Raw genomic sequence first — 25,456 nt, 5'->3', positions numbered from 1 at the left:
TTTGGTGCTCTTTGCATCAGACTCAGTCCCTCAGAGAGTGCTCAAAGAACTTCTCAAGAACTCAAAGTGAGACTGAAACAATGAAGTTTCTTGTACTTTTAAGCACTCACTGTCAGGGACACAACTGAGAAAGTGTCCCCAGGTTCCAGTTAGAGCAGAACACTGGAGGCAGTGATGACAGCTCGGGACAAGCAAAGGGAAGGTGTCTCTGGTGCTGAGCAAACCTCCCTGTGCCTCTGTCCCTGCAGGCTGTGCTCATCCCCCGGCTGCCCCACCTGGCTGGCCCCTTCCTATGCTGACAGCTCTGCCTCCTGCCTGCCTCTGCCTGCCCACACAAAGCCTTGTGCTGCTCCAGGCTTTTTCTGGGGACGTGCTGCACCACAGCTCTGCCCTGGCAGGGAAATTCCTTTTTCCTCATGTCCACTCTGGCCTATCCAGCTGCCCTTGGTGCCATTATTTCTTTCTCTGGCTGATTTATACAATGAGGAAAAGCTCCAGCCTCTCTGAAACCACCCTTCAGTCCCTCCCAGGCTACTCCTGTTCTGTCCTCAGTCTCCACACCCCTGACCCTAGAGCCCTCAGCCTGTCCCTGCTGGTTCTGTGATGAGGCCTCCAAATCCCATCTTGGGAGATTTTTGGTTCCTTTCCAAGATCTGTGAAAGCGGGAAAATAGTGATCAAAGTTATTTTCTCCCAAATCTTGCAGTGACAGAACAAGGGTCAATATCTTTAAACTGAAAGAGAGTGGATTTACATTTGGTAGAAGGAGGAAATATTTTCCAAGTATGAGAGTGGCACAAAACTGCAACTGGTTTTCCAGAGTAGTGGATTCCCCATCCCAGGAATGCTCCAAGATCAGGAGCTTTGTGCAACCTGACCCAATGAAACCCTCCCCACCCCTGTGACAGAATTCCTGCAGTGTGAGTTCTCTGATGTGCTGGGTGCCCTCACAACACTTCTGGCCAGAATGTCTGCTGAGGGCAGCCAGGCTGCTGCAGGGGCAGTGACCTCACAGCCATCACCATGGCAGCCCTGGCCCTGGGCCTGGCTCTGCCCTTTCCTCTGCCCCTGCCTTGTCTCTGCTGGCATCAAGAGTTTTGTCATTAATATCTTGTCCCCAGGGTGCTGGGGCCAATGGCTTCCCAGTCAGGCTCCTGGAGCAGAAGTGGCTTTTGAGAGCCCAGCCAGAAATGAGCCCTGAGGCAGCAGCTCTGCAGTGGTGCCCACCAGGCCGGGGTGCCAAGGGAGGCTTCTGGCCATGCCCTGCCAGCAGCTGCTGCTGCCAAGGTGCCCTTGGTGCCTCAGGCTCTCCCTGGCACAGCTCCCAGCACGGCACTCTGCCCTTGTGCCCGAGGCCTTCCCTGGGCTGGGGCTGGCCTGGGGCTTTTCCTGCAGTGGGACCTGCCCTGCTCATGGCACAGGAAAGGCAGTTCCTACTGGAGCAGGAGGCTCTGCCTGCAGTGGGCTCCAACCAGACCAGCAGGGCCCTCTTGACTTCAACATTGCTTCCTAGAGCAGAATATTCTAATAATTGTTATAGTTCCTGTACTGTGGAGTAAATAACTCTGGTTAAGATCTCTCTGTCTAATCATGATCAGAATCATTCAGAGCCAAATTTAAATAAATTTATCTGGTATTTCATCATTAATCCTGTGGGACAAATTGCATTAAAGTTCAATTCCACCTGTCATGTCTTTGACATCTTTGAAAAATGCTGGGTCTGGGATTGGATCCAGCACTCCCAGTTCCTCCCTTAGAAGGAATTTTGAAGTCCAGGGGCCCTGCAGGGGTTGTTGGGCATCATTTCTGTACCTCATTACTCAGCGGGCGTTTCTCTATTAAAGAAATAAAGCTTCTGCCTGAAGCTCCCACTGTGCCCATGAAAGGAACCCCTGTGAGTGGCTGTGACATCCCAGCTCTTTGGCAGCCTGGGCACTCCTGGGATGTCACCGTGGAGCCCCCGTGAGTGCCTGTGACAGATCGGTGCCTTTGCAGCCCAAGGTGCCCCGTAATGTCACCATGGAATGGCTGTGACTGCCTGTGACCACACGGCTCTTTACCATGCCCACAAATCCTGGGAGGTCTCCATGGAGCCCCTGACTCTGCCTGTGACATTCCAGCTCTTGAACAGCCTGGAGACTCTTGGAAAGTCCCCATGGACCCCCTCTGAGGGCCTGTGACAAATCTGATCCCTCAAAGGCATACATCACCAGCCCCCTGTTGCTATGGTCAGTTTCCATGGCAACCATCACCAACCCCCTGTTGCTATGCTCAGTCCCTTGGAACCTCCATGGAGACCCCATGCCAGGGGTGGTTGCCATGGACACCAGCTCAGGCCTGCAGAGCCTGTTGCCATGGCAACCATTGGCAGTCCCATCCCCAGGCTCATGGGATCCCAGAACCACAGAATTGGCTGAGGCACCCATCAGGATCCTCGAGTCCAACTGCTGGCCCTGCACAGGACACCCCAACAATGCCAGCCTGGGCCTGGCAGCGCTGTCCAAACGCTGCTGGAGCTCAGAGAGCCCTGGAGCTGGGACCCTTCCCTGGGGAGCCTAGGCAGGGCCCCTGCAGCCTCTGGGGAAAAACCTTTTCCTGAAATCCAACCTAAGCCTGCCCCGACTCAGCTGCAGCCGTTCCCTCCACTCCTGTCCCTGGGAACCAGAGGGAAGAGGTTCCCACAGCCCCAGCCAGGGACCCGCTCCCAAGGCTGTTGCCATGGCCACCAGGGCTGGGATGCTCGGTTTCCATGGGCTGGGGTTTAAGAATGGAGTTCCTCACTGTCTTGCTCCAGCTAAAACCACGATGCCCTCGCTGCCCTCCCACCTCCCATGGAAAGCACAAAAGGCAAAGATCCTAGGCTGGAATAAGAACAATTTATTGGCAACAGAAACAAGATAAAGAACAAACAGGAACAGAAACAATATTGATAACAGAAGGAATAATAAAAACTATTTACAGGGAAAACTACAACATCATTGGCTGGCTCTTACTGGCCATGTATTTCCTCCTGCCTGGAAAGGACACCCTTCTCCTCAGGGGGGGAGAGAGAGAGAGAGAGAGAGAGAGAGAGTCCCTTTCCAGCCCCTGGCAATGACCTGAGGTGGGAGTGAATGTAATGTCACACCATGGCCAGACCTTCATGTTCTTCAATCCGACATTATGTCACTGGCAGGGGCAGGAAAAGGTACAGGTGTCTTCCCAGCATGGATCATGGGGAACACGGATAACCAGGGCTCTTCCCAACGTGGGACCTCCAATAGGGGATGAAGCTGCAGCAGTGCATGAAGAGCACTGCAGTAGGGGCACTCACATGGCTTCCCTTACCGGTGCCTCCGTTGGTGTTGGGTCAAGTGACACCTCTGGGTGAAGCTCTTCCCACACTGGGGACACTCGTAGGGCCTCTCCCCAGTGTGGATGCGCCTGTGCCTGATGAGGGTGGAGTTGCAGTTGAAGCCCTCCCCACAGTCAGGGCAGCAGAAGGGCCTCTCATCCGTGTGGATCTGTTCATGCTGGAGGAGATTGGAGCTGCTCTGAAACGTCTTCCCACATGTGGGGCACTCGTAGGGCCTCTCCCAGCGTGGATGCGCCGGTGGCTGACAAGGGTGGAGTTGCGGTTGAATTCCTCCCCACAGTCAGGGCAGCGGAAGGGCCTCTCATCTGTGTGGATCCGTTCATGCTGGAGGAGATTGGAGCTGGTGTGAAACCTCTTCTCACATGTAGGACACTCGTAGGGCCTCTCCCCAGCGTGGATGCGTTGGTGCCTGATGCGTTCTGAGCTGCACCTGAAGCCCTTCCCACACTCCCCACACTCATAGGGCCATTCCCCAGTGTGAATCATCTGGTGGCGGATCAGGTGGGAGCTGTGCCTGAAGCTCTTCCCACATTCCAGGCACTTGTAGGGCTTCTCTTCCACAAGGTTCTGCTGTGGGGATTTTCCTCCCTGCTCTCCATCCTCTGCTCCTTCCCTGGGGGAGGAAGGACAAGGAGAGGATGGGATTTGCCTCTGGGCCACAGGGAAGGGGAAGGAGATCCCCCCCGTGCATCCCCAGCAGGACGGCATCAGCAGCAGGGTTGTCCTGCTGCCAGGGCCATGCCGGGCTGGGAGCTGGAGCAGGAGAGAGGGGGAAAGGGGCACTGACTTCCTCCTCACCTGCCTGGGTGTCCTGGGGCATTGTGCCAGTTTGAAAAGACAGGTGTCTGCTAAGGATGGCAGGAGCCTCCCTTGAAATGGAAAATGTTAAACCCCTCCCTTGGAATTATAATTTTCAAAAGAAGGGGCTGTCAATCAAAAGCTATGGGAATAGGAATAACAGTTCTTTAGGAGGAACATTAAAATTACAAATGCAATAGTACTAAAAAACTACTTACAGAGTCAGAATACCACCTGACACGCTGTGGGTCAGGGTGTTGGCAGCACTCCTGTTAAATGGTGGCTGCCGTCCTCCCGCAGTGACAGATGTGGATTTGTTGGAGCAGGGATCCTGTAGAAGGGTGGAATTTTCCTCTGGAGGTCCAGTGGGGCTGTCGATGGGCCTGGTCTTCCTCTGGGATCCAGTGGAGCTGAAAGCTGCTCTTCTGGGAATCCTGTGGGAGAAGGCTGACTCTGTTGTTCACATTCTCAGCTTATATCCAGGTAGGAATGCTTGGCTCCTCCCTCTGGGCGGAGCACCTCACAATGGGAGGATGGAATATTTATCAGTCCTGAAGTGACACTCAATGGCCCATTAAGAGAAGATATCTCCCCAGAGAGAGGATTCCTTGTGGAAGAGATAAAGTAAACTGCTCAATTCACAGATGATAACTGCCCCACCTTTAAAGGATGGTAACAGATTGTGTACACACCCAGCTAAAGCTGAGACACTGTTCCAGCCTTGGAAAGCAGGATTTGGTACCAGGACTTGTTAGGGAATGCAACCCTGACTGAAGGCAGAGATAGAATCTCCAGAGCCTGCAGCCAGAAATGGAGAGTTGAGTGATAATCATTTCAGCATCTTCTCTTTTGAAAGTATTTTCTAATGATTTTTTGCTTTGCCAATCTAATACTTTTGTAATTTTTTGCAAATTTTCAATATCTAAAATTCATTGTTCCTTCAGTGAAGTTGGTGTCTGTGTTTTGGTGCTGACCCTGCCCACCAGCGACACAGGGCCCCATCCTGCCTAAGTTTTACCTGGGAAGACAAAAACCCTCGCTCCAAATGTCCCCCCTTCCTCTTTGTTCTCCCCACATGATACCCTGATCATGATGTCCCATGGTCTGGGGTGTCCCCGGGCTCAGTTGGGGTCACCTGTCCTGGCTGTGTCCCCTCCCAACCTCCCCCCCAGCCCCAGCCCCTCCGCAGCGTGGCCGGACGAGGGGCAGGACAGGCCTTGGCTCAGTGCGAGCTCAGCAAGAACAAAACCATCTCTGTGTGCTCAGCCCTGTGCTCAGCACCGGCCCCGCATTTCCTCCACTGCCAGCCCAGACCCCCCTTTCCCACCCCTCTGCAGCACCGGCTGCTGGGTGGGGGAGCCCCCGATCGGCCCCAGGGGTGGGCAGGGGGCTCGGGGACCCCCCCGGTGCGGATCCGTCCCCCCGGCCCGAGCCCCAAATTCCGCTCCGGGGGCTGCTGGGCTCTGCGGGTCTGCCTGGCAACCGGTGAGTCATCAGTGAGAAAAGCTCTGGTTGGCTGGAAATTGTTTAGTGCGTTCTCTGATTGGCTGGAATTGCGAAAGGCGCTGTGCCCTGCGGCTGTCCCTGGGAGCTGTGGAGTCTGGAGTACTGGCTGGAGCCTTTTCCTCTTTCTTTCTCTCCATCTGAGACCTCTTCCCTATTTCTTTCTGTCACACTGAGACCACTTTCCTATTTCTATCTCCTCCCCCCGCCACCCAAAACCTCTTTCCTATTTCTCTCTCTCTTTGAGACCTCTGTCCAATTTCTTTCTCTCTCCCTCTCTCCTTCCCAGCCAAGAAAAGATGTTCCTCCCCTCACTGGCAAAGTTCTTAAGAAGTACCCAAAAGCTAAGTGGAGCAAGATCCTACACTGACATTTCACTGCCAGCCTGAAATAAACAGGGCAGGAGATTTTCCTCCTTTTTAATGCCTTTATTAAAGTGATCAGCTCAAAATTGGGGGTTTTGGCAGATCCACAGAGTTCTGCCGCCGCTCCCAGCAGTGACTCAGAAGAGGAGGATTTGCAGCTCTGTCCCCAAGGGGGCAGAGCCGGGAGTCCTGTCCTCCAAGGCAGTGGGGTATACCCAGGGTTTGCAGTTTGGGTTGTCAGTCCAGCGGGTCCTGGGTCTGACTGGCATCGTTTGTAGTTGGGGCGAGGAGTGACCGAGGTTCTCAAGCATCTCTGCCGGCTTCGGACCTCGGCCCTGCAGTGCATACACCACCCTGACCTCTCTATTCTGCTTTGGCTCGCCTCTTTTGGGGTATTTTCCAGGATTTGGTAAAGGTCCTGTCCCAAGGTAGTCTGGGTTTGGAGGTAAATTTGCATATCTCCTGAGATGCAAATATCCCCCTCTCCCCACCGTCCGAGGGGGAGTTGTCATCCTCTTGGCAGCAGGCTAGGGTGGTACTGAAACAAAGAATTCACAACAATAGAGGGTTAACGACGATACTTAACAGGTGATTACAACATTTAACCAACAAAAGAACTCTTGGCCAGCAATCAGTTCCCAGCTTAACTTTAAACTCTGCAACCCTTTTCTTAAAAAAAAACAGGTAACTCTTTTTTTACTCAGAGGAGAGGAGGAGGCACCAGAAGAAAAGGGCAGCTGGGCTTCATCATTCCATAGGAAAGAGGAGGAGGGAAATCTCTTGTCCTGTCTGCAGCTGCTCCCACAGGGATGTGAGGGCTGATCCCAGAGCCCCAAGGGTCACAGTCAGGGCTGCCCTCAGGGAATGCTCCCCTGGTATTGAGGGGCAGCGTGGGAGCACCTGGATCTTGGAGCATCCAGCTACCCCCTGTGTTTGGAGGTACCTGAGGAGGGTCTGGGACAATGCCAGGGGCATCCTGCAGTTACATCCCCCTGTCCTGCTTTGGGTGACCTGATCCTGGTCTCAATCCCACTCCACATTTAGACACCCCCACAGTTCATTATTTAATCCCATCCCAGTGCCAGACTCATCTAGCCCCAGACCCAATCCCAACCCCAGCCCTAAAGCCAATCCCATATCTAGCCTTAAACCCAATCCCAGCTCTAATTCAAATCTCAGCCCCAAATCCAACTCCAGCCCCTTCCTAAATCCTCAGTCCCAAACCAAATCCCAGGTTCAGCCATTCTGGAGGTTTGGGGTGTCTCTGTCCCTCTGTCCCCGATGATGTTTGGGTGGGGTCACACCAGGGCTGAGAGGGACAGAGACCCCCCCGGCCTCCCCAGGTGTGAGAAGGTCAGAGAGCCCCCCCAGCCCCAGCACCCTCAGTGGTGAGAGGGACACAGAGCCCCTGGTCCCCAGCCCTGCACAGGCATTCCCTGAGGCCAGAGGGATGGAGACCCCCCGAGCATCCCCCAGGGCAAGGGGACAGAGACCCCCGAGCATCCCTGGGCTGAGAGGGACAGAGACTGCCCCTGAGACAGGGGTGAGGGGGATGGAGACCCCCCCAGGAATTTCCTGGGGGGTCTCCATCCCCTCCATTCCCTGGGGGTCTCTCCATCATGGAGAGATCCGCTAGGGAATGGCCTGGGGTGACAGGGACACCCCCTGGGGAATGGCCTGGTGTTACAGGGCCAAATCACCCCCCAGCCCCTCCCAAGTATCCCCCAGGGCAGGAGGCACAGAGACCCCTTGAGCATCCCCTGAGCACTGGACAAAATAAACTCAGCAGGACTCAAACTTAACTCTGCATGAAACACTTTGATGAATATTTGATTTTCCCACAAGTCACATGTGATGTAAATGCAAACAAATCCCAAACATGAATAAGCCAACAACAGAAGCAATTATGATGGCAATTCCAAGTTTCATTGGTTCCTGCACAGCTCCAGCTCAGCTGCTGGCAGGTTCCGATAAAAGAAAAGCAGAAATTCCGCCCAATACAGATTATTCGAAGGAAGGGGAAGCTCTATGTAGCTGTTATCAAGGTGACAGAGAAAGAGAAAAATGATTCTCACATTTGGCAAAGCCCCTAGCCTGTGAATTCTGGAGTTATTTGGGAATTCAGCTACTTGAGCTGGGCTTCTTATGGGACTTTTAGCAGCCTTGTGTTCCTCACCATGGGGTGAATGAACCTTGTCAGTCTTGCTGGTACCATTTACTCCCTTTCCTCCAGTGATTTTAACAAACTTTCAAGGAAGGGCAACAAAATATTTTCTTTACACTGGCCACCCACAACAGCCATTTTCCTCACCAGTTCTCTCATTACTCGCTCCGAGGAAGCTGCATCCAAATTTCCAAGAGTTCCTCCAGCAGAGCCACAACCTCCTCAGAGGAGGGAACCATGCTGTTATCAAAGGCACATGGGGTCAGAGAACAGTGCTTAAACTCACTGCGTCAAAATAATGTTGCAAGCTGGTTAAGAAAATTGTTAAAGAGAGGCCTCTGCTCTGATTAAGGTGTTAATGAGACCAAATCCAACATGGATTTTAATGAACAGTAAATGTGAGGTAGAGAGAGAGATGGAAAGAAAGAGAAAAGGGGGGGACAGCAAGGGAGTGACAGGGACAGAGACCTCCCCTGGGGCAGGGCAAGTGTGACATTGTCCCCTGTGTGTGTGGCCTTCCCGGGGTGGGGGTTTTACACCTGAGCCAGTCTGGGTAAGGGGGGTGGTGTTCACCCCCCCAGCAGGGATTACCCCACTGTCTCAGGTTGCAATGTAAGATGTAACCAAAAGCATGTTTTCAGTCACCATCTCCATAAGCTGCTAAAAACAGGTGGGGCAGAGTTCTTTATCTCTTCCATGACTCAGCCCTGATAACGCCCTCCAGGGGAGATATCTTCTGTGAATGGGCCATTGAGTGTCCCTGCAGAACTGATAAAATTACATCCTCCCATTGTGGGATGCTCCACCCAGGGGGAGGAACAAAGCATTCCTATGTGGATATAAGCTGAGGCTTGGAAGACCAGGAGCACCTTGCCTACTGCATTCCCAGAGGACAAGAGCTCCATAACCCCACCCTGGACCTTCAGAGGAAGACCAGACCCTTCTACAGGATCACTGCTTCGGCAGAATCACGTTCATCACTCCAACAGGACTGCAGCCACCATTTAATTGGACTGCTACCAGCCCCCTGACCAGCCCCTGGCTCTAGCAGCTCAAGTGAGTGTTTGATCTAAATTTTCTTATTAAATTGTAATTCTGGCTTAGGCTCTTCCGCAGGTTTGCCTTCAAACCAGTACAAAACTCCAAGTGCTCATCTGTGACAATGTTCACAGGGGTCTCAGGATTAGGGAAGAGATGAGAAAGTTGACTCCATGTTCTGAAGAATTGGTTTATTACTTTATGATATAAAGTATATTAAAAACTATACTAAAAGAATAGAAGAAAAGATTTCATCAGAAGGCTTCTAAGAACAAAAAAAGAATGAATAACAAAGGTTTGTCTCTGACCGAGACAGTCTGGACTGTGATTGGCTATTAATTAGAAACGACCAGATGAGACCAAGCACAGATCTACCTGCTGCATCAACAGCAGCAGATAAGAATTGTTTACAATTTGTTGCTGAGGCCTCTCAGCTTCTCAGGAGGGAAAAATCCTAAGGAAAGGATTTTCATAAATCATGTTGGTGACACTCATCCCTTATTTTCATCCCAAAACAGAAATTCCCATCCCCAAACCTTCGCCTGATGGAGGAGGTGGCTGCGAGGAAGATGAGGATGACCCAGGACAGCCAGGCAGGTGAGGAGGAAGTCAGTGCCCCTTTCCCCCTCTCTCCTGCTCCATCTCCCAGCCCAGCATGGCCCCCGGCTGCAGGACAACTCCACTCCCAATGCTGTCCTGCTGGGGATGCACTGGGGGGATCTCCTTCCCCTTCACTCTGGCACAGAGACAAATCCCATCCTCTCCTTGTCCTTCCTCCCCCAGGGAAGGAGCTGAGGATGGAGACTAGGGAGGAAAAATCCCCACGGCAGAACCTGGTGGAAGAGAAGCCCTACAAGTGCCTGGAGTGTGGAAAGAGCTTCTGGACGAGCAGCGAACTGATCTACCACCAGATGATTCACACTGGGGAATGGGCCTACGAGTGTGGGGAATGTGGGAAGGGCTTCAGCTGCAGATCCAACCTCCTGACCCACCAACACATCCACACCAGGGAGAGGCCCTATGAGTGCCCCACATGTCAGAAGAGGTTTCACACCAGCTCCAATCTCCGCCAGCATGAGCGGATCCACACAGAAGAGAGGCCTTTCCGCTGCCCTGACTGTGGGAAGGGCTTCAAGCACAACTCCCACCTCATCACCCACCGGCGCATCCACACTGGGGAGAGGCCCTACGAGTGTCCCCACTGTGGGATGACCTTCACCTGTAGCTCAGCCTTGACCAAACACAAATGGAGGCACCGGTAAGGGAAGCCCTGCGAGTGCCCCCACTGCAGTGCTCTTCATGCACTGCTGCAGCTTCATCCCCTATTGGAGGTCCCACGTTGGGAAGAGCCCTGGTTATCCATGTTCTCCATGACTGACCCATGCTGGGAAGACACCTGTACCTTTTCCTGCCCCTGCCAGTGACATGATGTGGGATTGAAGCACATGAGGGTCTGGCCATGGTGTGACATTACATTCACTCCCACCTCAGGTCATTGCCAGGGGCAGGAAAGGCACTCTCTCTCTCTCTCCCCCTGAGTAGAAGAGTGTCCTTTCCCGAAAGGGGGAAATACATGGCCAGGAAGAGCCAGCCATTGATGTTTTAGTTTTCACTGTAAATAGTTTTTCTTATTCCTTCTGTTATCAATATTTTTTTCTGTTCTTGTTTATTCTTCATCTTGTTTCTGTTGCCAATAAATTGTTCTTATTCCAGCCTGGGATCTTTGCCTTTTGTGCTTTCCATGAGAGGTAGGAGGGCAGTGAGGGCAGCGCAGTTTTAGCAGGAGCAGGAAATTGGGGAATCACATTCCTGAACCCCAGCCCATGGAAGCAGAGCATCCTAGCTTGTCCCAGCCCTGCTTGCCATGGCAACAGCCTTGGGAGTGGGTCCCTGGCTGGGGCTGTGGGAACCTCTTCCCTCTGGTGCCCAGGGACAGGAGTGGAGGGAACGGCTGCAGCCGAGTCGGGGCAGGCTTAGGTTGGATCTCAGGGAAAGGTTTTTCCCCAGAGGCTGCTGGGGCCCTGCCCAGGCTCCCCAGGGAAGGGTCCCAGCTCCAGGGCTCTCTGAGCTCCAGCAGCGTTTGGACAGCGCTGCCAGGCCCAGGCTGGCATTGTTGGGGTGTCCTGTGCAGGGCCAGCAGTTGGACTTGAGGATCCTGATGGGTCCCTCCCAACTCAGCCAATTCTGTGGTTCTGGGATCCCATGAGCTGGGGATGGGACTGCCAATGGTTGCCATGGTAACGGGCTCTGCAGGCCTGAGCCGGTGTCCATGGCAACCACTCCTGGCATGGGGTCTCCATGGAGCTGCTGAGGGACTGAGCATAGAAACAGGGGCTGGTGATGGTTGCCATGGAAACTCACCATAGCAACAGGGGGCTGGTGATGGTTGCCATGGAAACTGACCATAGCAACAGGGGGCTGGTGATGGTTGCCATGGAAACTGACCATAGCAACAGGGGGCTGGTGATGGTTGCCTGCTGATGATCAGATTTGTCACAGGCCCTCAGAGGGGGTCCATGGGGACTTTCCAAGAGTCTCCAGGCTGTTCAAGATCTGGAATGTCACAGGCAGAGACAGGGGCTCCATGGAGACCTCCCAGGGCTTTCTGGGGATGGTAAAGAGCCGTGTGGTCACAGGCAGTCACAGCCATTCCATGGTGACATCCCAGGGGACCTTGGGCTGCAAAGGCACCGATCTGTCACAGGCACTCACGGGGGCTCCACGGTGACATCCCAGGAGTCCCCAGGCTGCCAAAGAGCCAGGATGTCCCAGACATTCACAGGGGTTCCTTTCATGGGCACAGTGGGAGGTTCAGTCAAAAGCTTTATTTCTTTAATAGAGAAACGCCCGCTGAGTAATGAGGTACAGAAATGACGCCCAACAGCCCCTGCAGGGCCCCTGGACTTCAAAAATTCCTTCTAAGGGAGGAGACTGGGAGGTGCTGGACCCAATCCCAGACCCAGCATTTTTCAAAGATGTCAAAGACATGACAGGTGGAATTGAACTTTAATGCAATTTGTCCCACAGGATTAATGATGAAATACCAGATAAATTTATTTAAATACAGCTCTGAATGATTCTGATCATGATTAGACAGAGAGATCTTAACCAGAGTTATTTACTCCACAGTACAGGAACTATAACAATTATTAGAATATTCTGCTCTAGGAAGCAATTTTGAAGTCAAGAGGGCCTTGCTGGTCTGGTTGGAGCCCACTGCAGGCAGAGCCTCCTGCTCCAGCAGGAACTGCCTTTCCTGTGCCATGAGCAGGGCAGGTCCCACTGCAGGAAAAGCCCCAGGCCAGCCCCAGCCCAGGGAAGGCCTCGGGCACAAGGGCAGAGTGCCGTGCTGGGAGCTGTGCCAGGGAGAGCCTGAGGCACCAAGGGCACCTTGGCAGCAGCAGCTGCTGGCAGGGCATGGCCAGAAGCCTCCCTTGGCACCCCGGCCTGGTGGGCACCACTGCAGAGCTGCTGCCTCAGGGCTCATTTCTGGCTGGGCTCTGAAAAGCCACTTCTGCTCCAGGAGCCTGACTGGGAAGCCATTGGCCCCAGCACCCTGGGGACAAGATATTAATGACAAAACTCTTGATGCCAGCAGAGACAAGGCAGGGGCAGAGGAAAGGGCAGAGCCAGGCCCAGGGCCAGGGCTGCCATGGTGATGGCTGTGAGGTCACTGCCCCTGCAGCAGCCTGGCTGCCCTCAGCAGACATTCTGGCCAGAAGTGTTGTGTGTCTCTGAGCCCAGCCCAGCTCCCTGCAAGCTCTCCCAGCTGCCCTGAGCTCTGGGCAGCACCAAGGGCCTCTCCCCAGCCCAGCCCAGCCGGCTCTGGCCCCACAGCTCTGCTCAGGCCAGGCTGCTCTGGGCACTGCCCCACGGCCTCAGCCCCTGGCAAGGGCACAGCAGCAGCTGCAGCTGCCACAGGACTCAGCCCCAGCCATGGGGGAAGGGGCTTGGCCAAGGCACAAGGAGGCTCCCTGGGTGCCCTGCTCCCCTCTGGCTGAGGTGCTGAGAGCTCTGCAGCCCCTGCTGCCATCCCACCTGCCCAGGGCAGCACAAGAGCCCCGGCCTTGGGGCCCTCCAGAGCTGCTCCTGCTCCAGGCCCAGGGCCCATCCCAGAGCTGGGGCAGCCACAGAGCTGTGCCCATTTCTGTTCCTTGCTGCTGTCATAGGGATGGATCCTCAGCTACTTGGAGGCTGATGATGAATTTTCCTACTCCAGAGGCCTCTTCTTTCTTGAGCTCTTCAGTTCAGGAATTCACTGAAAAAGGCTCATAAACATTTTTTAAAACACCAAACAAGAAAAGCCCCTGGGAATAACCGAAGTTTTCAATTCTTCTGTGGTTAATTAGCCAGATTTCAGAATTGTATTCAAAGGGAATATACTACAACGAAAATAATGCACAGACAACTACTTTGCCCTGTTGTCTTTTTTTCTTTATAGATTGATGTCAGCAATCCCTAGCTGATATTGTCCCCAGCACATCCTAATGCAGTTTGAACAGATATTAAAATCAAGACTTTTCATGGCTGATGATCAATCAGACTTTGTCCCTACCCTCACCCCACCATGTCCCCCATCCAACCCCTGGCACTCAGAGCAGCAGAGGAATGGAGTCACATCCAGGGCTCTCCCCAGGGCCAGGTCAGTTCTATCTCTTTATTGCTGATCTGGATTGGGGCCATCGAGGCCATCAAGGGCACCCTCAGTCAGTTCCCAGGTGAGCCCAAGCTGGGTGGCAGTGTGGCTGTGCTGGAGGGCAGGAAGCTCTGCAGAGGGATCTGGACAGGCTGGAGCCGTGGGCCCAGGACAATTGGTTGAGGTTCACAGAGACCAAGGGCTGGCTCCTGCCCTGGGCTCACAACCACCCCAAATCCGTGGCCCTGCCCTGGCCCTGATCCCCACAGCCTGTCCTGTTTCCTTCATCCCTGCATTGCCAGGGACTTTCTGGGACAAGGGAGCTCTCCTCTGGGGATGGAGGGAGGTGCAAGTGCAGCCACTGGAGTGGGAACTTCAGCTCATCAGGTTTGTGTCCCTTGGGGGTCAGGAACTGATGGGACTCAGAGGCACAGAAAGTTTCTCTTCATGGCCAACAGACCACAGTTGAAAAGGACACAATTTATAACCGATCACACTCTTCCCTGAGCCATGTGCAATGTCCCAGCAGTGTCTGATGAGTGCACCATCCACAAGTGATTTCCATTCTAAAATTATTTTCAGACAAACGTGGTTCTGTGATAGATATAAAAGAATTAGGTTCTTGTATCAGGATGCCTGTCCTGGAATGGGAGCAAAACAGCTCAGAACAATTCCTGATTGCAAAGCTGTCAGTGGTGGATGGAGAAGGGAGGTCAGGCTGCTCTTGGTGTTGAGGAAATGCTGAAACCAGCCTGACTCATTCCATCTCCTCCTCTCCTGGCTGATCTCCCCTCTTTCCCCTCCCACCCATTGGTTTTTGTCTCCCACCAGGCCCCCCCGGTGAAGAGCCTGGCTCTGTGTTCTCCATCACCTCCTGGCTGGCACTGCCAGGCTGGGATGAGGAGCCCCTCAGCCTTCCCTGCTCTGGGCTGGACAAGCCCAGCTCCCTCAGCCTCTGCTCACAGCCCAAGGGCTCCAGCCCCACCTTGGAGGCCCTTCCCAGACCCTGCTCTTGCTGCCAGACATCTTTCCTGCCCTGGGGAACCCAAACCAGGCCACAGTGACCTGGATAATCCATGTTCTTGGTGTCCTGGTCACACTGCCCTGGCCCTTTGTCCCCATGTCAGGCTCTGGGGTGGATCCTGTGGAACATCCTTTGGTGGAGGCTGTGGCTCCAGGTGGGCCGGGGGGATCCCGGGGGACAGGGACCCCACTGGGCATGGACAGCCTTGGACTTGTTGGGAGAGACTGTGAGGGGGAGCTGGGGTGGAGTGACCAACCCAGGGACCTCACACAGCCCTGCTGGGATGTCACACAGCCCCTCTGGGATGTCACAGCCAAATCTGTGAGGTCACAGCCCATTCTCTAATGTCACACAGCTGGTCTCTGATGTCACTGCCAACTCTTTGATGTCACAGTCTACTCTGTGATGTCAGACCTCTGCCCTGTGATGTGACAGCTGGCTCTGTGATATCACAGAGGGAGTCTATGATGTCATAGCTTTTTTGATGACCTCTTATACCCAAATCTGTGATGTCATAGCCCCCTCTGTGACCTTCTGTGAAATAAGGAGGGGTAGTAACAAAACTTCTACACTGGAATTAGGAAGGGCAGACTTTGGCCTATTTATGACGCTGATTTGGGGAGTACTGAATCAGGTACTGATTTTTTAAAGGGAAACAGCCCCTAAAAACAAAGGGGTCCAGGAAGGATGGACACGCTTCAAGAAAGTAATATTAAGGGGGAAGGAGCAGCCTGTCCCAGTGTGGCAAAAGATGAGCTGATGAGGAAAATGACTGTCCTGGCTGCCCATGCCGCTTATGTGGGGAACTTAAAGGAAAAAAGGACTGGCAGCTAAGGAAGTGTTTAAGATTGTTGTTTGGTTATACAGAAAGAAAAGTTGAGAAATGACAGCTCAATTAGAGCGTAACTGGGCATATTTTGTAAAAAACAAAAAAAATTAAAAAAAAATTTAAAAATCTATAGCAAATGGAGGGAGAAGGAGAACATATACTCCTTTTTGGATACAGTAGGGAACCTAGTAACTAAAGACAAGGAAAAGGCTGAGCTACTTAACACCTTGTTTGTCTCAATTTTCAATATAAGGACAGGCTCTCCTCAGGACAAGTGTTCTCCTGAGCTGGTAGATGGGCACATGGAGCAGAACAGCCCCCTGGAATCCAGGAGGAAGCAGCTTCTGACCTGCCGAGCCACTCAGATGCTCACAGGTGTATGTGATCAGGTGGGAATCCATCCCAGGGGAATGAGGGAGCCGGTGGATGAGCTCCCCAAGCTGCTCTCCATCATTTACCATCAGTCCTGGCTCAGCAGGAAGGTCCCAGAGCACTGGAGGTGCCAGTGTGAGCCCATCCCCAAGAAGGGGATGAGGTCACATTGGCAGGAGGATCTGGGGAACTCCAGGCCTGTCAGCCTGACCTCGGTGTACAGCAAGGAAATGGAACACATCACCTTGAGTGCCATCACAGGGCACCCACAGGATGGCAGAGGGATCAGAGCCAGCCAGCGAGCATTTGGGGTGGCAAGTCCTGCCTGACCAACTGGTCTCCTTTTATAACCAGGTGACCCACCTGTGGATGTGGGAAAGGCTGTGGATGTTGTGTGCCTGGAATTCAGAAAAGCCTTAGACACAGTAAGCCACAGAATTCCCTTTGGAAACCTGCAGCATATAGGTTGGATATGTTCAGCCTCCCCAGGTAAAGAGCTAGCTGGAGGCTGGGACCAGAGAGTGATGGGGATGATGCTGCATCCAGAGCGTGTCCAGTCTCCAGTGGTGTCTCCCAAGGGTCTATGTGGGGCCCAGTCTTGTTTAAAATTTTTATTGACAATGTGGATGAGAAGATTGAGTTCGCTATAAAAAAGTTTGCAGATGACACCAAGCTGGGTGTGAGTGTGGATCTGCTGGAGGGTAGAAGGGCTCTGTACAGGGCCCTGGGCAGGCTGGATCCAGGGCCCAAATCCAACAAGGTGAGGTTTAACAAGTCCAAGTCCCGGGTCCTGCACTTTGGCCACAACAACCCCTGCAGCTCTACAGGCTGGGGACAGAGTGGCTGGACAGCAGCCAGGCAGAAAGGGACCTGCAGGGACTGATGGACAGCAGGCTGGACATGAGGCAGCAGTGTGCCCAGGTGGCCAAGAAGGCCAATGGCTCCTGGCCTGGATCAGGAATGGTGTGGCCAGCAGGAGCAGGGCAGTGATTCTTCCCCTGTGCTCAGCACTGCTTGGGCAGCACCTCGAGTGCTGTGTCCAGTTCTGAGTCCCACAATTTAGGAAAGACATGGAGGGGCTGGAGAGTGTCCAGAGAAGGGCAACAAGGCTGGGGAGGGGTCCAGAGCACAAGTCCTGTGATGGGTGGCTGAGGGAGCTGGAGTTTTTTATCCTGGAGAAGAGGAAGCTCAGAGGAGACCTCATCACTCTCTAATACTCCCTGACAGGAGGATGCAGCCAGCTGGGTGTCAGGCTCTTTTCCCACGGAAAAGTGACAGAACAAGAGCACACAGGCTTAAGCTGCACCAGGGGAAGGATAGGCTGGACATCAGGAAATATTCTTCATGTAAAGGGTGATTGGGCATTGGAACGGGCTGCCCACGGAGGTGGGTGTGTCGCCCTCCCTGAAAGTCTTTCAGGAAAGCCTGGATGTGGCATTCAGTGCGAGGTTGGTGACAAAGTGGTGTTGGGTCCCAGGCTGGACTTGATGCTCTCCAAGGTCTTTTCCAGCCTGGTTGATTCTCTGATGATTGTGACACTGCAGGGCCCTGGGGAAGCAAGGGGCCATTGTGACACTGCAGGGCCTGGTGGCACTGAGAGGACCATGGTGACACTGTGTATGACATGGCAGCACAGAGCCAAGGGGCCATGGTGACACTGTGGGGCTGAATGGAAGCAAGGAGTCCATGGTGACAGTCTGGGACCTGGTGGAACCATGAAGGCCACTGTGACACTGCAGGGCCTTGTGGAACCATGCAGAGCATTGTGACAGAGCAGGACCTGGTGTCATGATGGGGCCATTGTGACACTGCAGGGCCCCATGGAACCAAGGGGCCAGTGCTGCTCCTCAGGGACTCCTGGAATGAAGGAAACATGTTTGACACCATGGTGGCCCTTGTGACCAAGAGGCCATTGTGACACTGTGGAACCAAGGAGAGCATTGCTGCACTGCCAGACCTCGTGGAATCAAGGATTCACTGTGACACTGCAAGGCCCTGGGGGACAAAGGATTCATTGTGACACTGTGGGGACCAAGGATCCAAGGGACTTTGTGACACCAAGGGGTCCCATGGAACCAAAAGGACATTGTGACACCAGGAGGTGTCATGGAATGATGGAGACAATTGGGACACTCTGGGGCCTCAGGGAACCATGGTGACACCAAGTTCTTTAGGAGTGCTGATCTGCTGGAGGGTAGGAGATCTCTGCACAGGGCCCTGGACAGGCTGGATCCAGGGACCAAATCCAACAAGGTCAGGTTTAACAAGTCCAAGTTCTGGGTCCTGCACTTTGGCCACAAGAACCCCTGCAGGACCACAGGCTGGGGACAGAGTGGCTGGACAGCAGCCAGGCAGAAAGGGACCTGCAGGGACTGATGGACAGCAGGCTGGACATGAGCCAGCAGTGTGCCCAGGTGGCCAAGAAGGCCAATGGCTCCTGGCCTGGATCAGGAATGGTGTGGCCAGCAGGAGCAGGGCAGTGATTCTTCCCCTGTGCTGGGCACTGCTTGGGCAGCACCTCGAGTGCTGTGTCCAGTTCTGGGCCCCCAATTTAGGAAGGACATGGAGGGTCTGGAGCATGTCCACAGAAGTGAAACAAGGCTGGTGAGGGGTCTAAAACTCAAGTCCTGTGAGAAGCAGCTGAGGGAGCTGACGTTGTTTATCCTGGAGAAGAGGAGGCCCAGGGGAGAGGAGGGGGTATCAGAGCACAGGTTACACTTGATGGTTACCAAGGTCTTTTCCAACCTTGCTGATTCTGGGATTCTCTGAGACCACCCTTGGAGCAGTTGCAGGATGAGCCCTGGGCCTCCTCTTTAGAAAGTCCAGCAGCCCAGGTCCCTCAGCTTCTCCTGCCAGCCCCAAAGCCCATCCTGTCAGTCCTGCAGAGCCTCTGCAGCTCCTCCTCATTGCCCAGAACAGGGAGCCCCAGAGCCAGACACAGCAGCCCAGATGTGCCCCCCTGGCCTGGGGTGCCTCTGGCAAGGGAGCAGCAGGAGGCACTGCAGGAGCCTGCAGACAATTCCTGCAGCACTTGTGGGATGGTCCTGCTCCCCAAGAAATGTTCATGTGGTGCCAAGTCACGAATGCAATGGGGAGTTGGGCCAGAGAGGAAAGGGCAAACAGGGATGGGCTGTTTGCAGGGCAGGGAACAGGGGTGGGCAATAATAGGAAATTTGTAGCAGGAAGTGTAAATAAAGCAAAGGTGAAGACAAGGAAATGTTCAGGGCAGTTTGGGGGTGGCTGCCAGGCAGCCCTGGCTCTGAGCAACAGCGTCTGCAGTGGGACAGGAAAATCCCAGCTGATGGGAACAAACTTTCTGGCTGACTGCAGAGGCCAGGACAAAGCTGAGTGGTTTCCCTGGTGTCCCCCAGCCCTTGCTGGCCCCAGGGGCTGATGGCATTTGTGCTCCCTCAGGTTCATGTCCCCACACCAACAGCATGGGGGTGCTCCCCCTGCTCTGTGCAATGCAGACAGGGGCTCCTGAGCCAGTGCTGCCGTGTCTGTGCCTGCAAGGATGGGGCACCTGTGTGAGCTGGGGGAGAGGCCAGGGCTGCAGAGGGGGGATGTTGTTGGCAGCTCCATGAGGACGCTCTGGGACGCTGCCTGGGCTGTCCAGGGCACTGGGGATGGATCAGCCCCTGCTCTGCTGCTCCTTCCCATCTCCCCCAGGGCCCTTGCAGAGCACCAGCCATGCTGTTTGCTCCCAGCCTGCCCACGGCCACCCTGGGGCTGCTCACAGGGGATTTCTGTGCTGAGCATTGGCCTGGGTGTGTTCTTGAGAGAGCCTGGGCAAGGAGCCTGGAGCCCCCAGGGCCTGGCCTGAGGTGTCAGCGCTGCCCCAGCAGTGCCCATGGCCTGTCCCTGCTGCAGCCCTGGCACTGCCACCCCCAGGGCTATGCCCGGCCCCGAGAGCACTCAGGCCCTACAGCAACACCAGGGCCACCAGGGCAGCGGGGCAGGGCCACGGGAGCAGCACTGGCAACACCAAGTGCTGCTGCTGCTGGGCACAGCTGCTGTGCCAGCACTGATCTGCCCCCAGCTCTGCACACAGACATTGCTGCTGCAGCTCCAGAGAAGGGAACTAAAGGGCATCTCTGCAGAAACCTTTCTGGGAGATCCTTTAGTGCCTTTTGGCCCCCAAGAGCGCTGCTCCTCATTGACATAATCTGTGGCCACAGGGAAGGTGGAAAGAAACCTTTTGAGAAATGGCACAAACAATGACATTTCTTTGTGGTCTATATTAAAAACATGAAACAACAAAAATAAAAGCACCTCCACACTGAAGCCAGAAAGAAGTATCAAAGAATACTTTTATTACAAATGGTTTGCAGAAATTTGCCAGCAGTTTAATGTTTCTGAAAGCATCCAGTCATCAGTCTCCTCACTGCAGCCTTGAGCTCCTGGTTCCTCAGGCTGTAGATGAGGGGGTTCAGGGCTGGAGGCACCACCGAGTACAGAACTGACAGGGCCAGATCCAGGGATGGGGAGGAGATGGAGGGGGGCTTCAGGTGAGCAAATGTGCCAGTGCTGAGGAACAGGGAGACCACGGCCAGGTGAGGGAGGCAGGTGGAAAAGGCTTTGTGCCGTCCCTGCTCAGAGGGGATCCTCAGCACAGCCCTGAAGATCTGCACATAGGAGAAAACAATGAACACAAAACAGGCCAACGATAAACAGATAGTAACTGCAAGAAGCCCAAGTTCCCTGAGGTAGGATTTGGAGCAGGAGAGTTTTAGGATCTGTGGGATTTCACAGAAGAACTGGCCCAGGACATTGCCATGGCACAGGGGCAGGGAAAATGTACTGGCTGTGTGAAGCAGAGCATGGAGAAAAGCACTGGCCCAGGCAGCTGCTGCCATGTGGGCACAAGCTCTGCTGCCCAGGAGGGTCCCGTAGTGCAGGGGTTTGCAGATGGACACGTAGCGGTCGTAGCACATGATGGTCAGGAGATAAAACTCTGCTGAAATGAAAAAGGCAAAAAAAAAGAGCTGTGCAGCACATCCTGTGTAGGAGATGTTCCTGGTGTCCCAGAGGGAATTGTGCATGGCTTGCATGGCCAGGTTGAGCAGGAAGAAGAACATGGGCGTGTGCAGGTGGTGGCCGCAGGCTACGGCGCTGATGATGAGGCCGTTGCCCAGGAGGGCAGCCAGGGAGATGGCCAGCAAGAGGCAGAAGTGCAGGAGCTGCAGCTGCCGCGTGTCTGCCAATGCCAGCAGGAGGAAGTGGCTGATGGAGCTGCTGTTGAACATTCACGCTGTCTTGACATGGGGATCTGTAAAAAAAGTAACCATGGGTTACTTTGGGTTGGGTTTGGAAAGGTCTTTAAATATCTTAGCACAGCTTGGGGGCACTTTCCCCCCACTGCCTGCCCAGGGTTCTGCTGCCTGGAGCTGTCCCTGCCAGCAGCTGCTTCCCTGTGCCCAGGGCTGGGTTCTGCCATTGCTGCCAGAGCCCAGCCCAGCCCTGGGGGCTCAGCTCTGCCCTGCAGACCCCTCCCAGCTCTGGCACTGCCCAGGGGTATCTCTGGCTCTGCAGGCTCTGATGGCAACATCAGAGCAACCCTGAAGAGGCTGGAAAAGTGACACTGATGCTGCCTCTAACAGACCCTGTGCTTATTTATTTCACAGCCTGCTTTATTCAGATCTTACAGAAATTCTGTTTATTTTTCTCAGCCTGAATTAAGAGATGAATTTCTATATGTAATTTCCTAACCCGGCAACCCTGAGCAGTAGATTAAAAAAACAGGAGTTTTCCTTTCATGCAACCTCTGTCTCCCTGTGCTTCCTGTATAATCTACTCGGAAATGTTCTGCAGTTAAATGTCATGCTGGGAGAAGTCCTGAAAAATGCAACATCCTCACCACACAAGGACAACACTTTCAAGCCGTACCAGATCTCTCCTCCCACCCTGATCTTGTCCCACTTCCAGATCTGGGAGCAGCTGCCAGGGCTGGCTGGGAGCTGTCCCTGGCAGGCAGCAGAGTCCCTGCCCCAGCACAGCGCCCTGGGCTGCAGGACCCTGCTCTGCAGGACAGCCCTGGGCACCCCTGGCTGCTCTGCACAAGAGACAATCAGAGAATGTACTCACAGAGTCTACAGGCATTGGGATGTTCCAACTTTGGGAGATCACTCCAGGAGCTGCAGCTGCATTGTCCTGCAACCAGAGGTTCCTGTGCCAAGGGCTGGCAGTGATTGTGCCCCAGGCACTTCTCAGCACCTTCCCAGCCCTGACTGATTGAAGCTCTCTGTGCCTCTGTGCTGTGCCCGGGGTGGCTGCAGGCAGTGCCCCAGCCCTGCTGGGCTGGCAGAAGAGCTGCTCATCAAGAGAAATGTGCTTTCGAAGCTCTTCTTGGTTACCAGGAGCTGCTTCTCTGCCAGGAGCCCATCCCAGCTCAGCAGCACAGACACAGCACAAGGACTTTAATGAGCCTCTGGGGCTTTGTGCTCAGGCCCTGAACATCAGTCCCTGAGAGGGACCTGAAGAAACCTCTCCAGAACTCCAAGTCAGAATCCAACTCCAAAGTTTCTTTCACTTTTAATGGGTCCCACTGAGGGACACCACTGAGAAAGTGTCCCCAGGCCTGAGGCAGAGCAGGGAACTGGAGGCAGTGATGACAGGTGGGGACAAAGAGAAGCCAAGTCTTGGTGCCCTGGGGCACAGCAGGGTCTGTGCCACCAAGGGCTGGGAGGAGACACCTTGTCCTGAGGCACTGGGGCCTCCTGGCACAGCCCCAGCCAGGCTGGGAACTGTCAGCCCCTTGTCCTGCCCTCAGCATCCCCCCCTAGCCCACATCCCAGTGGCCTCAAGGATCTGCTGGAAGGAGTCCCTGGGGAGCCTTGCTCAGCAATGGCCCTGGGGGCTTCTGAATGCTTCCACAGACTGCAGGTTTTTCAAAGGACTTTGGGTTTGGCTTTTGCCTTGGAGTCTCTGAGAGGTTTGTGCAATCATGGCCTCCAATTATCTGCTGGAATTAGTCCCTGGAGAGGCTTTGTCAGTAACAACACTCAGTGGGGCTCATTAATGCTTCAAGGTACTTCAGTTATTTTCAGGTACTTGGTGTTTCCCTTTGGATACAGACTCTGTGAGATGTTTGTGCAATTATGGCCCCAATTATCTGCTTTAACAAGTCCCTTGAGAGCTTTGTATTGATACTCAGTGGAACTCATTAATACTTTGAGATACTCAAGGTTTTTAAGGTACTTTGGAATTTCCTTTCTACACTGAGTCTCTGAGAGGTTTTTGTTCAGTCCTGGCCTCCAATGCTCTCCTCCAAGGAGTCCATGAGGAGCCTGTGTTGGGTATGGACTTAAGTGGGACCCATTCATGCTTTGAGAGACTTTGGGTGTTTCCTCTGCCTTGGACTCCTGGAAAGGTTTGTGCAATCTCCTCTCAGGCCCTGAGGTTCAAGGGCTCAGCTCCAAATGCACCACAGGGCTCTTTAGGATCAATCAAGTCCTGACAAACCATGTCTCTGCCTTGATTTCCCCCTGCTCTTGTGCAGTTCATCAGGAAGGTTTCTGTTCATGTTTTGGTTCGCCAATTTGAGATTTCTCAGCCAACCTATCAACTAATGTGGTAGGTTCAGTGTTGGCTAATTACCAGTGAACACACTACAACACTCATACTCATTTCCTGCTGTGAGATAGAATTAGGAGAAAGGCAAAGAAACTTTCAGAACAGTTCTCTCCCTACAACCTTTTCTCACTGACAGTGTAAAGAGTCAAAACCTAAAATTTTCAGTCAGTTTACCACCTCTAGAATAGTCGGAGTCACTCTTTCATGCTATGGAGAGTTCTCCATAAGTAAACAGTTCTCTCATGGCTCTCAATTTCCATAAATAGAAGCGACCCTGAAAATCTGCAATCATGAAGTCCCTCCCATATTTTCACATCTTTTCCCACAGCTGCGTTTATGGGCCATATCAACTTATAGGGTACTAAAAATGAGCTGTTTAAGAGCAAAGGTACTCTTCATCAATTTCTGAAATCATCTTCATCTCTGAGAACAGAGATCTTCTCTCCCAGAGGGCACAGGGTCACAACATGCTGCTCTCTTTCTCTGTTCAAACTTATCATGGGATCACAGCTACTTCAGCATTTGCTTACTTTAGCATGGAGGTTTTTCCAGAACAAGTCATCTCCCCATACTTTTCAATGCTTATAGTGAAAAGGAGAGTCTGATGTATGAATTACACCATTCTCCATAACTTTACAAAAGGATTTCAGCCCCAAGATCAAGGCATCTCCTCATCCCTCCCATCTGGGACTCCTCTTCACTGACCTTGGCTTCTTCATGTTGCTCCTCTGTATCCCTGCACTTTGTCCTTTTCTCTCATTCGAGGGAGGATGGAAGCACTGACAGAGTTCATATCTCACCCAGGGCCTGCAGATGGTTCCATGACCCCGGCCAGGCTCGGTCCTTGGGCCGGAGCTGTTTTACCATGGAGGTTTCTGCAGCGGCTGCGCTGGGGCTGTGTCAGGATGGGCCGCGCTGGGGCAGGGCCAGGATCTCAGCAGCCAGGCCAGAACACAGCAGCAGCACAGCCGGGGCCGATGGCTTCTCCTCCCCCTGCCCGGGGGTTGTGGGTGAACCCCAGCGGTGGCAGAACCTTGGCCGAGCCGGCCCGGCCCGGGGCTGCTCCTGGGGCCCGGCGGATCCTGGCTCGGCCCGGGCTGGCGGCGGGGCAGGGCTCAGCAGTGCCCAGATGTTGGAACTGCAGCCATGGCCCGGCCCGGCCTCGGCCCCGCGGCCTCCCCTGCCCTGCCCGGCAGCCGATGGGGCCTGGCGGGGTCCCTGGGAAGGGGCCCGGCCGCACGGCAGGAGCCGCCTGGGCTGCCCTGGCTGAGACAGGGGCTGGGTCAGCCTTGGTACCTCTGTGCCAGCCAGAAGGGAAAGAGACCCTCCCAGGCTTTTTCATCTTTAACGTGTGTCTTCACAGGGCGTGTACAGTTTCCTTAGTGGTTTAACAGATTGTCAATTTTCAAAGCTAATACTGATTGGTTTTTTTCATTGGAGGAAATTTCTTCTCTTAGACCATCACTTTAGTGAAGCAAAGCCACCAAACAACAAGGAGCACAGAGTTCCATTGTCCATATATAGTGGTCACGTGCCCCAATGTTATGCGTAAAAAAGATTACCCATTTTTTTAAAAGAGTTGCAGAATTACAAGTTTAACCAGTTCTGACAGAGGAGAGTTCTTTGTTAGCTTCATGTTGTAATCACCTATTAAGAGTAGGTCGTTAACTCTCTGTTGTTTGAGAATTCCCCTTTTTGTATCAGTACCACCCTGCCTGGGCCAGGTGGATGGCCCTTCTCGGCCAGTGAAAGGAGGGCACAATGGGGGACATGCAAAATAACCTCAGAGCCAGCATGCCAC

General features: G+C 53.8%; 1 protein-coding gene and 1 pseudogene across 1 annotated transcript in view; one reads left to right on the top strand and one right to left on the bottom strand.

Moving 5' to 3' along the window:
* Window positions 1-25,456, top strand: part of LOC115484925 (zinc finger protein 208-like) — a 513,901-nt gene that overhangs the window by 178,006 nt on the left and 310,439 nt on the right. Inside the window, 2 exon segments of the mRNA XM_050984212.1 lie at window positions 10,066-10,480; window positions 11,730-11,734. Of these exon segments, the coding sequence (XP_050840169.1) occupies window positions 10,066-10,480; window positions 11,730-11,734 (420 nt within the window).
* Window positions 1-25,456, bottom strand: part of LOC115483959 (olfactory receptor 14I1-like) — a 205,102-nt pseudogene that overhangs the window by 42,947 nt on the left and 136,699 nt on the right.

Source organism: Serinus canaria, chromosome 25 (assembly GCF_022539315.1).
Source record: "Serinus canaria isolate serCan28SL12 chromosome 25, serCan2020, whole genome shotgun sequence".
In the NCBI taxonomy this organism is placed as follows: Eukaryota; Metazoa; Chordata; class Aves; order Passeriformes; family Fringillidae; genus Serinus; species Serinus canaria.
The sequence above is the reverse complement of the archived record's forward strand: the minus strand, read 5'-3'. Positions and strand labels throughout refer to the sequence as shown.